Source organism: Capsicum annuum, chromosome 5 (assembly GCF_002878395.1).
Source record: "Capsicum annuum cultivar UCD-10X-F1 chromosome 5, UCD10Xv1.1, whole genome shotgun sequence".
NCBI classification, from domain to species: domain Eukaryota; kingdom Viridiplantae; phylum Streptophyta; class Magnoliopsida; order Solanales; family Solanaceae; genus Capsicum; species Capsicum annuum.
Genome location: NC_061115.1, coordinates 68,883,531 through 68,899,489, shown reverse-complemented (window position 1 = coordinate 68,899,489; position 15,959 = coordinate 68,883,531). Strand labels below are relative to the sequence as shown.

The 15,959-nt window shown below is 35.5% G+C and overlaps 1 protein-coding gene across 4 annotated transcripts in view; it reads left to right on the top strand.

Moving 5' to 3' along the window:
- Window positions 1-15,959, top strand: part of LOC107853549 (O-fucosyltransferase 9) — a 66,475-nt gene that overhangs the window by 13,923 nt on the left and 36,593 nt on the right. For all 4 annotated transcript variants that reach the window (XM_016698540.2, XM_016698542.2, XM_047413047.1 and 1 more), the window contains exons 4-5: window positions 5,284-5,372; window positions 6,130-6,327. In XM_016698540.2, coding sequence (XP_016554026.1) covers window positions 5,284-5,372; window positions 6,130-6,327 — 287 coding nt within the window. The remainder of the gene's footprint in view (window positions 1-5,283; window positions 5,373-6,129; window positions 6,328-15,959) is intronic.

The window sequence follows — 15,959 nt, the reverse complement described above, 5'->3', positions numbered from 1 at the left end:
GTGACTTTCTGACCCGGTTAATTTTTAGTTAGATTTGAAAGTTTTAAGTGTGTTTCTGATGAGATTTATGGTTGTGTTACGAAGTGAGGAACAACGTAGATCAAGAAAAGAGGATGTTAGTAGAAATTTTGATTTGTATTACGTTTTTAAATCGGTTGTTGTCAGTAGCCAACTTTAAAGCTCTGCCACTAGATCCATCTCCCTTGTAGCTTTCTTGGCCGTAAAACCTTCAACTCTGGGGTCCATTTTCTTGGTTGTTTTGAGATCTGCTCAGTTATTGTGTTGTCCCCACATTGCTTCGACAATAACCAGAGTAGCCATGCAGCTAGCCAAATACCTCCACTTCTCTACTTATTTTAAAATCTCAAATCTGCTTTTGCTTTGGTTTACTCCGACTGATGGTCAGCTCTAGGGTGACAACCATAGAGAAAGTAGAGAGATCAAAATGGATATGAGGCTACGACTGGTTGCTTGTCGACTTAGACCATTGTTCAGGAATGCGCTCGCGTGGTCGCATAATGAAATAATGCAAAGTGATGCGAGCCCTTCTCGGTGCATGTGGTTGATGTGAGCCAACCTTGTAGAAGCAGGCACATCACAGGGTTATGTGAGATGCGAGCCGATGCAAGAAGTGACTAGATGCAAGCGCATCATGTTGATTTTATTTTAGGATTAATTTTAAATTTGAAAAAAGAGTTGCTTCATGTTGATTTTATGATTTAAGGAGGAACTTCAAGCTTACATAACAAGGGAAAAGAAATTACTACTTAAAGCCGAGTTAAAAAAGATGAGGAAGTTGAAGATGATGATCAATATGATGATAATAAAGGAATACAAGATTTGGATTGTTAGACTATGTGTAGGAATAGGATTAGTGTACAAAATTCTACTTGGAAAAGGATTGTAATGTAGTATCTACAAATAGGGTTTCAAAGGATTGTAATGTAGTATCTACAAATAGGGTTTCAATGTAATTATGTAGATACACGATTCAATAGTAATTTTTTCTCCATTATTTCTCACATGGTATCAGAGTATTGGTGAGAAGCATTCAAAATTAGTCTTGTGCATTAATTTTGGTGATTGTCCAATCTGTTGATTGTGTCATCTTCAAATTTGTGTGTTTTGCGAAAACCAACACTAAGGCTCGAAATTATCAGGCGACTAAACCCCATCCAGAACATCAGAAAACAGCACCTCACGCGCTCACATGCGCCGATTCTTAATCTTTCTTTGTTTGTTGGAGTCATCCAGGTCTTCCGACCAGATTCAGGAAATTTTTTCCCATATTCTGGTATATTTTTTAGATTTCGATCGTCGGAATTAGGGTTTTGACGACCTTAAGAATTTTTCAGTGATTTTTTTCAGCGTTTCTTGCCGGTTTCAAAGCTTATATTCACAACATGTCTTTTGGGTGTGATATTTTTGGCTCCAAATATACATGAATTGGAAGTTCAAATCCTATGAGTTCTTCTGAACCATTAATGGGAGATTCAAATTATTTAGCTTGGGCTTTCCTCGATTGAGCTGTGGTGCAAAGGTCAAGGTGTCTAAGATCACTTAAATATTAAGGTTAGTGTGGTAGATGAAAAGTCAAAGTCCAATGCGGAAGATGTGAAAGCCTAAAAACAATGGGAGAAAGTTGATGCTCAATTATGTAGTCTCTAATGGTGATCTATTGATTCCAAGTTGATGCCCTTGTTTCGCCCATTCCAAACATGTTATTTAGTTTGGGAAAAGGCTCGTGCTTGATACACTAATGACATATCCCGTTTTTATGATGTGATATCTTTAATGACCAACTTAAAGGAACAAGAATCCAACATGTCTGCTTATTTGGGGCAGATACAAGTAGTCATGGAGGAATTTGAAAAATTGATGCCCGTTACTGTGGATGTGGAAAAACAACAAGAGCATAGACAAATGTTGTTTCTAGTTCTTACACTTGTTGAAGTTTTTACTGGCCATGATTCAATAAGATTTTGGCTAGTCCTATAGTTCCTATAATTGATGAGTTATTCTCTCGTCTACTTCGTCTTGCCACGCCTCTCAGTCACAAAGTAATTTCATCACTCACTATTGACTCCTCTATTCTCGCATCTCAAACCATAGAAAAACGAACATATCAGCTTATGGAGAATCAATAATGAGGAGGTCATTTTGGAAAATCTCGATCTAAGTGTAGTTACTGTCATAAGCTTGGACACACTCAAGATATATGCTATATTTTGCATTATCCTCCATTAGTTATGATCCTATTGCTATGAAGGAATATAATGAGTTCCTTCGGAATCAAGAAAGTAAGCAGATATCTCCACAGCCTAATCGACCATCCAATAATGCTCATATTGATCAAACTGAATATGATGAGTTCCTTCCGCATCAAGCAAGTAAGCAAACGTCTCCACAAGTAGCCTTAGTTAGCCTGATGTTTCTGTTGCTGGTAATTCTTTTGCTTGTGTTTCACAGTCTAGTACTCTTGGATCATGGGTCGTGGACTTAGGTGCTTCTGATCATATTTCTAGTAACAACTCACTTGTGTCTGATAATATTTATTCACAATATCTTCCTGCTATTACTTTAGCCAATGGGATCCTAACAAAACCAAAAGGAGTTGGACAAGCCAAACCCCTATCTTCTATCACTCTAGACTCCTAGTGACCCGTTTTGGTATAATTATGCCTTAACTAGTGACCCGTTTTATTTTTCTGAAATATAGATAACTCCTCCGTTGCTTCAATTCCTTAAGGAACATTGAAATCTCCGTTCAACCCTTGAGGTTCACATATTGCTTGTGCTTTTTCAATTAGAGGATCATCTTCTAATTTTTTCAGCCTATGATCTTTTTGATGTTCTGCAGAAACATCTTCCATTGGATCAAATGAGAAATGTTTACCTCTCATCTTAATGTTTAAAATATCTTTTCCAGCACCATCATTGATGAAGCAATGTTTATCCTCAAAGGATATTTTGTATCCTTTTTCTAGTAACTGACATATACTCTACAAGTTTTGACCAATACCAGGTACATGAAGAAATCTGAAATTGCTTTATTACCTGAACTTGCTTTGATGACAACTTTTCCTTTTCCTTCAACAAGAATCTGGTCACCATTTCCGATCCTGACTTTGGATATTTTAGTAGGCTTTAATTTTTTAATCAAACTTTTGTTATAAGTAATGTGGTTGGTGCAACTGCTATCAATCAACCAAAAATTTGTTGAAACCTTGCTTGAGATACATGTTGCAACAAAAAGATCTTCTTCTTCTTCATTGACCATACGTGCATCTGCTTCTTGGTTCTCAAATTTGCTTTTGCAAATAACTGCTTCATGGTCAAGTTGATTGCACTTGCTGCACTTCGCGTCTGGCCTTTTCCAACATCTATACGGTGGATGACCCATTTTTCCATAGTACTCACAAGGTGGGTAAATTTTTACCCCTTCTTTGAGTTTTGTGATTGGCTATTAAGGCTCCTTTAACCATACCATCTTGCCTCATAAGTTTGAAAAAAATTTAACAATTTGGCCAAGGTAATCTTGGACAAATCTTGTGTATTTTCCAAGGTAGTTAGACATGTTTCATATCTTTCGGGCACTGTAACAAGAATTTTGTCAACAATTCTTGAATCTTTAAATTCAGTGCCTAGTAATCTTACCTTTTTAACAATGCCAAATAATCTGTCCGAGTATTCTTTGACTGTCTCGGAGTTTTTTATTCTCTGCAACTCGGACTCTCTTATTAAATTCAGTACTTGCATTCCTTGAATTCTTTCATCTCCAGCATATTCTTTATTCAGATAATCCCAAATTTCTTTTGGTGATGTGAGAGACATAATTCTTGTAAAAATAGTTGTTGAAACAGAAGCAAACAGAGTTGCCTTCGCCTTGGACTTCGTGGTTTTCTCTTCCTTGTGACTCTTGATTTGGGCTATGGTGAGATTATTTGGTAGCGGATTACAGCTTCCCATAGATCAAGAGCCTCCAAGTAAGTTTTCATTCTCACAACCCATAATTGATATTTTCACCATAAAAAACAGTCGGAGCCATTCGCGAAAAACTATTTTCAGAATCCATCTCTTCACTCACAGGCCCCTCAAGAAAAATAGCTCTAGATACCAATTGTTGGTTTTAATAGAGATTGAGTTAGAGAAGAACGCATAGAATTTTTTTTTTTTTTTTTGTAAAGCTCTATTTTATTGATCATCAACTTCTCCTTAAATAGTGTTATTGCAACTATAAATAGATTAAACTTACCATAAAAGAAAACCTATTTGCTACCAAAAATAATAACTAATCAGTCTCCTACAACAAATAGGAATCCCAATTTGATTAGGAGTTGTATGTAAAAATAAAAAGGAGAAAATCAAAAAATAAATTGCGTGCATTATTCCTTGAAGCAAATTTTAACAATGCTTCTGAACTGTTCAGAAATCAGGGTGCTTTCTCCTTTGGCTATCGCTGATCTGCTGCTTTCAGAAATCGCCGTTTCAGCAATATAACAGTGGATATCTATCCCCACTCTGAGAACATTTATAAATTCGCAGGAGGAAAAGTTAGTTCTCATTCACATATTGCCGTACAATCTGATGCAGTACTTAAGAAAAATATACACAAAAATCAGGAAACTAATTCTAATGTTAAGGATTCTAATTTCTGATCTCAAGGATAGTTTTCCATTATACCAAGATCCTAAAATCAAGGATCCTGATAACTAACAATTATCCTTTTCTAGAAAAGCTCAATTTTTAAATTCAAAGCTTACAATAGAATTCTCGGACATTTACTCATCTCATAAGCAGATCTTAGATGGGTTTATGGTTAGCCCAATGTTCAACAAAGTCAAAGCATTTACTTATTAATATCTGTAACTAATCCCAGTTTACGTAGTGGATCAGATAATCTATTTGGTGAAGATATCTTTGCCATTTCTACATGAATCACCTTTGAGAAATTTGGTATCCTTTCCAGCAAGCTAGTGATAACCTTTTTCATGAGGTGAAACTATCATCAGTTTCATATTTTCACTTATCGAGGAAAAAAACAGTTTCCCTATCTTAATTTCGTCGAATATAGAATGTGTAACTATTAGATACTTTTTGAATGGATTATACTATAGTAAATATTTTGACCATTTGCCACGTGGAGTCTAGGCAAACTAAGACGTCACTAATCATTTTAGATGATCGTGCAGCCACCTAATTGTGTCTTAGTTATGGAGTAAGGCAGTGTTCCATTCTTTTTCTGTAGCTAAAACATGTCTTCTTTCTATGTATAAATTTCAGATATGTGATGCTGTAGCAGTTGCAGGACTACTGAATGCTACTCTTGTTATTCCAATTTTTCACTTAAATAGCGTCTGGCGAGACTCTAGGTAAGGTTATAATATAGTTGACGCCATTATATTTTTCTCTACTATTACAAATCTTTATCTATTGATGGATGCAAGAAACAGATGAATAGAAAGTTAATAGGAAATAGTCCAGAATAAGGATTAGCTATTCAAGTATCATGTTAGTTTGTTCAGAAGTCACTTTCGTAGGACTTCTTTTTTAAACAACTAAAATCCACCCATACAGTGAGGTTCGATCCTGGAGATTATGGAAACTTTCATATGACTTGTATTCAGCTAAACAGTGTATGCTTTTAAAGTTATGTGGACGATCTATTAATTGAGATAAAACATGAAGATCTTCCCGAATTCTTAAATACTCCCTCCGTCCCATTTTATGTGTCGTCATTTCCTTTTTTGTCCGTCTCAAAAAGAATGTCACCTTTTCTTATTTGGTAACTATTTAAAGACACAATTTCACTTTTACCCTTAATGGTCCCACTTAAAAGGCCCCACTTATTAAAAATAATAATAATAATAATACATTATTTTAATAAAGGATAATTTGGTAAAAAACATCAAGTCTTTACTTATTTTGTAAACTCCGTGCCCGGTTAAACTATGGCACAGAAAATGGGACGGAGGGAGTACTCAAGAGTGGTAATTTCATTCTTCCTGTGGATTGATATAACATCTTGTTATGTAGTTGAGGTCTCCTCTTTTCAGAAACATCAGTTCATTGTTTATGTAGTGGCTATTGAAATTTGTCAGAAGTACTTACATATTGTCATACTTGCAGTAAGTTCCGTGACATATTTGATGAGGACTTCTTCATCTATGCTCTAAGAAATCATGTGAAGGTGGTTAGAGAACTCCCTGAAGATTTACTACTGCAGTTTGGCAATAATATAAGTAGCATTGTTAACTTAAGAGTAAAGGCATGGTCCAGCCCAACCTATTATCTTCTAAAGGTCCTGCCAAAGTTGAAGGAGTTGGGGTATGAGTCTTTTGCCTACGATCTAATTTGTCTTATCCTTTTTGGTTGGAAGAGTTATATTTTTTTTTTGAAACGGCAACTTGGAAGAGTTATATTTTACTTTGTGGTTCATTTTAAAATTTCCTCCTTTATTGTTCTCCATTGAATGATATGTATATTACTTGTCAGTTGTCATACATATTGTTGTTTTCTGGGTACAATCTGTATTTACAACATGAACTTCAACACTAAGTTCAAGAACAACTTCAAGAACAACAAAGAAGTTCAAACAACTTCAAACATAAGTTCAAACAACTTCTGAACTATAAGAATGAAGTTTAAACTATTTTGTGAAAAATAGCAAAACCAACGTTTAGTAAATAAGATGAAAGAGAAAGAATCAAATCCACCGAATTCACGGTGTGTTCTTAAAGGAATTTATTCCCCTCAAGTACCTGAAGTTATAGAATATATCCTCCAGGATAAAATGATCCACTTCAGCAAATGACAGTACCTCAAATTTGCTGAACATTGAACTCACTCAATGGTTTGTTAATCACACTAGAGTTTTTTGGAAAAGATGTTTTCCACTTCAAAATTTTGTGCCTTTACCTCCATTCGCAGGTTGCCTAGTTGGCACAAAACAGAACGTTTCCAATGACCTGCATTGGTTATCTGCATCCGTAGATGCCGACCTGCGCCCACAGGTCACTTTCCCATTTCAAACAGTGCCTTGAAGGGTCGCGTCCCTTCGAGGTGCGTTGAGCCGCACATGCTTAGGTGCATTCGTAAATGGAGAAAATATTTTCTGTCGGATTTTTGGATTAAAAATTTCACTAATTCTCAGGTTTTAAATGAATTTTGTCCAAAAAAATAATCTCTCAATCGATAATTTGACAAATCCAAATCCAAAGACGAGCCAAGTGAGCGACGACGACGATGGCGCGAGGCTTGTCTTGTTCTTGTCTCGCTATCCACATGAAGAAATGCTTCTTAGTATAAGCATAAGAAAGTTCTTTTCTCCCACCAATATAAGAGAACTTTGCTTCCTTAAAGTGAAACACAATTCACTTTTCCCTCTATTTTCCTTTCATATTTCACTTAGAACCCAACAATCCTCCACATGAATGGGGAATGATTATTTTATTAAAAATTTACAAATAAGTGTGTGATCAACAAGCAAAGGCTAATTGTATTTGGATAAGTAGGTTCTCCTTTGAACTTTTAATAGTGAACTTGCATCGGGTGCACTTGGTCAATCGGTAGATGTGCTTTCTTTGAGCCGTCAAACTTTAACGTATACCTAGACAATACAAGTCACACAACCTGCCTTTTATCGTTTATAGTTCTCACGATTTTATTCGTTTTAGCCATGAACACGATCTGATTTCATTAGAGCTTAGAGAGTAGGCCTTTACTATCGTTCTCCTTGGAGCGGCTTCCACTTAACTCTCATATAGGTGATTCTAATCCTATAGATCAAACCATTTGGTCAATTTGTAAGCTTCAAACCATAAGTCTTATCCTTGTTTCTTGAACATTGTCTTCATCATGAAAATAAGTTGAGTTAATTGACAATGTTGAATCATTAATCACAGCTTTGTTTGATCTCCTTGAACCTAGCTCATAGGATCTCCAGTCTGCTAGGTAGAGTTACCGCGGTGATGACTTGTCCAAGGCTGTAAACCCATTTCCTTCGATGATCTCTCAACTCTCTCTTTAGTTAGGCTTTTTGTTAGTTGATCTGACACATTATCCTTTGACTTCATAGTCAATCGTGATAATTCTACTAGAGTGTAGTTCTCGAATGGTATTATGTCTTGTCTTATATGATGAGATTTATCGTTATACATCATGCTCCCTACCCTACCTATTCCCACTTGACTATCACAGTGTATGCATACTAGAGCCAAAGGTTTGGGACAATAAGGAAGATCTTTCAAGAAATTCCAGAGCCATTGAACTTCTTCATTGGCTTTGTCTAACGCGATAAATTCAGATTCCATTGTAGAGCGGGCAATACACGTCAGTTTGGATGATTTTCGAGAGACTACTCCTCCACCTAAAGTAAATACATATCCACTCGTGGATTTTACTTCATTAGATTCGGTGAACCAATTACATCACTATATTCTTCAATCACCTTAGGATATTGTTATAATGCAAAACATAGTCTTGAGTATGTTTTAGATACCCCAAAACTGTTTTCGTTGTCATCCATTGATTGGGATTATTCGTGAATCGGCTCAATTTACTAATAGCGCTTGCTATGTATGGTCGTGTACAATTCATGATATGCACCAAACTTTTCAACACTCTTGTGTAGTCCAATTGTGAGTCGCTTTCACTTTCATTCTTTTGAAGTGTAAAGCTCACGTCTAATGGAGTCTTGACAATATTTAAATCCAAACACGTGAACTTGTCAAGTACCTTTTCAATGTAATGAGGCTGACAATGCCAATCCTCGTGGAGTTTTAGGAATTTTTATCCATAAGATCACATTAACAACTCCAAGGTCTTTCATATCAAACTCGCTCTCTAGCATTTGTTTCGTAGCATTTATGTCAGACATGTCTCTACTGATGATCAACATGTCATCCACATGCAAACGAACAAAGAATTTGTGATTTGGAGTATCTTTAGTGTAAACACATTTATCACATTCATATATCTTGATTCCATTTGCCCGGTTTGGTCAAACTTTGAATGCCACTGTTTGAGTGGTTGTTTTAGTCCATAAAGTGACTTAACAAGTTTGCACACTTTTTTTTTTTTACCAAGAAGCACAAAACCCTTGGGTTGTTTCATATATAGATTTCTTCCTCGAATTTTTTATTGAAGAAAGCTGTTTTCATATCCTTTTGATGGATTTCAAGACCATATACCGCCGTTAATGCAACCAACATCCAAATGGACGTTATCCTTGTTACTGGAGAGTATGTGTCGAAATAATCAAGGACTTTCACAACAAGTCTTGCCTTGTATTTGTCAATAGTACCATCAACTTTCATTTTTCTTTTGAAGATCCATTTATAACTTAAAGGTTTATTTCCTGGTGAATGGTCAACCAACTCCCGAGTATGATTGTTCATGATTGAATCGATCTCACTATTGATTGTCTTTTTCTAAAAGGATGAGTCTGAAGATGACATCGCTTCTTTAAACATTTGAGGCTCATTTTCAAAAAGAAATGTTATAAAATCCGATCCAAAGGAAGTCAACGTTCTTTAATGTGTACTACGCCTTGGATTCTCATTATTAAGTACATTCTCCTTTGTTCATCTCGAAGTCGTTTAGACCCTCCACTAGACAGGTCATGTCCAGTTTTATACAGATAAATGTGTTCAAAGAACTCAACATTATCTGATTCAATTACCGTATTTTCATGAATATCCAGATGTTCGAATTTATAAACTAAAAACCGACATGCGTTATTGCGTGTAGCATATCTGATGAAAACACCCACAATCTTTGGTCCTATTTCTACCCTTCTAGGTATAGGAACTTGAATTTTGGCTAGACACCCCACAATTTGTAGTATTTCAAATTGAGTTTTCTTCCTTTCCATTTTTCATATTAAATAGATTGTGTCTTGTTATGGGGCACTCTATTTAGTATTGGATTTGCTGTAAGGATAGCTTCCCCCACAAGTTTTGCGGTAAACCTGAGCTTATGAGTGAGACATTCATTATTTCCTTCAACGTTCGATTTTTTCTTTCTGCAATCCCATTTGATTAAGGTAAATACGTGCTGTAGGTTGATGGACAATTCCATTTTTCAAACATATCTCTTCAAAAGGTGATTCATACTCTCCATCCTTATCACTCCTTATCATTTTGATCTTTTTATCCAACTGATTTGAAGGGGAGCCTTGGAGTAACTAGTAAAGTTGCTGCCATGTGACCAGAAGGTCACGGGTTCAAGCCTTGGAAACAGCCTCTGGCAGAAATGCAAGGTAAGGCTGCGTACGATATACCCTTGTGGTGGGGCCCTTCCCTGGACATCGCACATTGCGGTAGCTTTAGTGCACCGGGCTGCCCTTTTTTATCCAACTGATTTTCAACTTTAAGTTTATATTGTCTAAATGCGTCTATTGCTTCATCCTACCACGAGATGGTGTTGAGATATTTAGCAATCCTCAATAAAAGTTATGAGATATTTTTTCCCACCACGAGATGGTGTTGACTTCATATCACAAATGTCTGTGTGAATAAAGTTTAAGGGATTGGAATTCCTTTCAATAGATTTACACGGATACTTAGCATACTTAGATTCCACACATGTTTGACACTTCGATTTATTGTACTCAAAGTTAGGCAAAACTTTTAAACTAATCAGTTTTTGCAAGGTTTTGTAATTAACATGTCCTAAATGTTCATGCCACAATTTATTTGACTCAAGCAAGTGAGAAGAAACAAATTTTTTACTTATATCAATATTCATTACATGATCTTGAAAAGACCCCCAGTGAGGTAATCTTTACCTATATACACTTCACCCTTACTAATTATAACTTTGTGAGAAACAAATACATATCTGAATCCATTCTTAGTCGGCGGAAGTGAAGTAGAAACTAAGTTCTTTCGCAACTCCAAAACATAAAAGACATTGTTTAGTATCACCACCTTACCCGATGTCATCTCCAAGCAAATCTTGGTTGTTCCTTCAATCTTTGTTGTAGCGGAGTTCGCCATAAATATTTCTCATCAACTTGAGCCGGAGCATATGATGCAAATAATTCTTTGTTGGTACACACGTGGCAGGTGGCACCTGAATTAATCCACCACTCTCTAGAATTTCCAACTAAATTGCACACCGAAAGCATAGCACATGGATCGTTCACGTCGTCTTTGGATTCAGCCAATCCTTTTTTTGCCTTTCTTTGGAGCTCGGCAATCTGCAGACTTGTGACCAACTTTGCCACAATTAAAATAACTTTCTTTGAATTTCTTCGTAGGGGAATTGCCTTGTTATCCTGATGCTTTCTTTCTCTTTTTTGATTTAGTGGGTTCATCTTCCACAATGTTTGCTCCACTTATTGCAGAATTTCTATGTGACCTCTTTTCTGCTTCTTTGTTGTCCTCTTCAATCCTTAACCTCACAATGAGGTCTTCAACAGACATCTCCTTGCGTTTATGCTTTAAGTGGTTTTTGAAGTCTTTCCACAAAGGTGGTAACTTCTCGGTTATTGCAACTACTTGAAAAACATTGTTCATGACCAAACCTACATCAAAGGTTATGTGAGTATCAAGAACAAACTTTATCTGTTCAATGAAGGTATTATTTAAATTTTTACCTTCAGATAAGTGATCATGGATTATGACTTGCAACTATTAGACTTGAGCAAATACAACTTTATAGTCTACCATCTTAAAGTCCAAAAATTTGGCAACAATAAATTTCTTCATTCTGGCATCCTCTGGTTGGTACTCCTTTTCTAAAGCATCCTAGAGTTCTTTTGAGGTCTTCATATTACTGTACATGTACATGTCTATCTTGTAGGCCACTCAAAATGTAATTCTTATATAATAAGTCTGAGTGCTTCTAAGTTTATACCATGAATCATTCTTTTTTTGAAATTTCTTCCGGCAATTCAGGAACACTTTCCGTGATGAACCTTTGCAGACTCAAAGTAGTTAGATAAAAGAACATCTTTTCGTGCCAACGCTTGAAATCAACACCAGATTTTTTTTTTGGTTTTTCCGTCGGTGACGTGGCCGGAGCAACATTTATACGATTCGAAGTAGCTATGTTAGTTGCTGCAACATTCGTCGTTCCATCATTGACTTGGTTATCAATAGTCATTTTTCTGTCACAAATAGACAAACACTTACTACTTCAGAATAATAATAAAGTTTTTAAACTTTAAACCACTTGTTTCTAGTTTAATGATGAAGTTTTTATGATCTTCTAATCTCCAATTGAATGAACTTTAACTCGTGATGAAGTTTTTATATCTTCAAATCACTATTAAGTTCAAACAGAGTAGAAAGTCAAAAGGCTTTAATCTCTAGAAACCAAAATACAGATTATTATATTTAAATTTCTTAAGATTGTGTTTTTCCGGATACAATTTGTATTTATACCATGAACTTCAACACTAAGTTCAAGAACAACTTCAAGAACAAAGAAATTCAAACAACTTCAAACGGAAGTTCAAACAACTTCTGGACTATCAAACCGAAGTTTAAACTATTTTATGAAAAATAGCAAAGCCAACGTTTAGAAATAAGATGAAAAAGAAAGAATCAAGTCCACTGAATTCATGGTGTGTCCTTAAGTAATTTATTCCCCTCAAGTACCTGAAGTTATGGAATATATCCTCCCAGCTATCCCGTAATAAAATCAGTTATTGTTGATGCCTTCTTCTTAGTTCCTTCTTCCATAACCAGAGCTCGATGAAGGAAGAGATAAGAGGGCCCTATGGAGAATGTGGTTAGAAATCCATAATAGAGTCCAACTACAACAACCGAATTGATTATCTCATGAACAACTTCAAGAACAACAAAGAAGTCAAAACAACTTCTGAACTATCAAAATAAAGTTTAAACTATTTTTCTGAAAAATAGCAAAACCAATGTTTAGAAATAAGATGAAAAAAGAAAGAATCAAGTCCATCGAATTCACGGTGTATCCTTAAGGAATTTATTCAGCTCAAGTACCCGAGGTTATGAAATATATCCTCCTAGCATCTCAAATTTGTTGAACAATGAACTCACTCAACAGTTTGTTAATTGCATTAGAGTTTTTAGGAAGAAGATGTTTTTCACTTCAAAATTTCGTGCCTTTACCTGAGAAAAATTTTAGGTATTTATAGCCAAAAAGTGGTACTTCAGAAAGGAAGCAATGGTTCATGAAATATTGCTTTGTTTCGAAACGACGGGACCACCTGTGTCCGCATGTGGTTGTTGCCTATTTGACACAAAACAGAACGTTTCCAACAACTTGTGTTGGTTATCTATGTTCGCAGATGCCGACCTTTGCCCGCAGGTCACTTTCCCTTTCTCAAACAATGCCTCGAAGGGTCGTGTAGGACCTCTAGATCGATCATTTGGAAAATTCAAATTCAAAGCCCAAGCCCAAGCTGAAGCCGAAAGAGCGACAATGATGACGGTACGAGGCTTGTCTTGTTCTTGCCTCACTATCCACATGAAGGAATGCTTCTCAATATAAGCATAAGAAAGTTCTTTTGTCCCACCAATGTGGGAGAACTTTACTTCCTTAAAGTGAAAACACAATTCACTTTTTCCTCCATTTGTTCTTTCCATTTACATTCACATTTCACTTATTCCATCAATGTGCATAGATAAATCCCATATTAACATAAAGAGTTGTGTCGGTCTTTCAATATCTGATTATGATCAATTCTGATCAGAATGGATTTGTCAGATCCAAATAAATTCGTAAAATCATATCTGCTAGGCTGTTAATTATTTAGGGAGTTAGATCAGGCTGAAACCATCGTTTGATTTTCTTCTCCCAGAATTAACGAATTAGGTTCCTAATTTGTTTTTTCTCTTCTCTATAAATCTGTACTTCTACAAATGAATAAAACAGAGCATTTTGGTACCAAAATTAAGTGGTATCGGAACTTTTTTCCTGTGTTGGTCATGGCCGAAATAACATTTACTAGGCAAAGTCACCCAGTGGCGTCAGCAGAAGCCTAATGAAGTTCTGGCTCAGACAATGATAAACCAAGAGTGTGATTCCTCTCATCGTCTTTCTGGCTCACCTCTCAATGACTGAATAACAAGAATTTTTTGGAAAATGGGTGCAATCATTCAATTCAGCATTTGATACTCCAGGGGAACTTGGCCACCAAACCAGGGAGACGAGAAAACCTAAACCAGCAGATCCGAGAATGACCGCCTGGAAATCAGGAAACTCGGAGGTAATCGCTTGGCTATTAAACTCCATGAAACCTGCTATATGTTACCATATAACATGTGAAAAGTGAAATGATAAAGTTTGCGATAAACATCGGAAATGGTAATCTTTGTGACGAAGCAGAAAGCAATATAAGAAAGGTAACCATTACCAGTTTTAAAAAAGAAACAACCTAAGAAAGGTAAGAGATCACGAAGGATTAAATAATGAAAATGAAAAAAACTAAGACAATAGAGCCTTTCAAGACGGAATTAGTGAAAAGGAGATGGAACACAAAAAGAATTATAGGTTTAATAAAGGAGAAACTGGAACTAGAAAAAAGTGATCAAGGACTCATTAGAACTAAGTGAAATGCATCAAGGATGAAGACGGCAAAGTACTGGTAGAGGAGCTACTTGTTAGAAGGATGAAGACACCCTCTCTACCTTTCCTCTGAGGTAGTGGTATGGACTACATACACTCTATCTTTCCCCGATCCCACTTTGTTAGTGTATTACACTGGGTATGTTATTATTGTTATATTTTTTGAGATATCCAACTTAATCTTGGGTACTTCTTTTTTACTATTTTTGAATTTCTGCTTTTCTTTTTTAGAGTTGTGTATCTTTTGATTCTTATAAATTAGATTATGTAAACTTTATAGTAATTGCTTGTCTTGATTGAAATATCCTTTATGTGAATTAATTAATGGTGGGATTTGCTTTTGCTTTTGTTGAATATTTTTGTTTGTCTAAGATGTTAATGTATATAATTTCGACTTTTCTTGAAAAGTCGAAGTCACAATTCTTTACCATGTATCAATTGAAGTCAAACAAACTATGACTACCAACTTACTTACCGTACAATACTTTACCAAATTGAACATAAACATTCCGAACTATACCAAATTAATTTTTGAATGGTAATGGTATCGTATTTTTAAAACGAAAATTGATGTTTTCAATACCATACAATGAACATCCTTAACATGGACAACTACTGAAAATTGCACAACAACGTATTTCCTTCCTAAATGTCGCCAATAATTTGCACGTCGTCTTTTTCTCACCGAAGATCTGATACCATGGGAGGAAAATAAGACAAGGAAGAATTGAGTGAAAAACTCAACTTAATTATGTGAGAAGTAAAGACTCATGAAATATTATAAAGATGTATAGCTACATTATTACACTGTGCGCTATTTATATTTGTATTATACACAATACATAATAATCCATTTCCATGTGGGACAATATATACATTAATATTCTAACAAAATATTTTCTCAAGTCAGTGGGGTTTAAATAGCTTAGAATACGTGTTCTACCAAATAAAAGAGAACAAAAAGTAATAAATATAATTGTAAGGAGTATATTATGTTATACTATAATCACAAGATTTTAGAATATGTACAAGATTCTAGAATATGTACAAGATTCTAACATGTCGGAGTCTCACATTGATCGGTCTCCGTTTTTGGTTGGGCAATCTTTATCTCGTGGGTTAGTGTTTGGGGTTTAATCAGGCCCAATATCATTTTCTTATCCTGATATTAGAGCCAAAGCCATTTTAATTTTTGGTTTACTTGATGTTGGGTCCCATGTCATTTTGTCCACACTCCAATCCTGGCTATAAATGGGGTGTTTGGTCTCCTTACATAGTTTTGGAAAATCCTGACCTCATGAGCTAACTTTTGGAGTTGAGTTGGACCCCATGTCTATTTACTTATCATTAACGAAACTACTTCATAGAACTACAAAATAAAAAGAAAAAAAAAAGGTATTGTG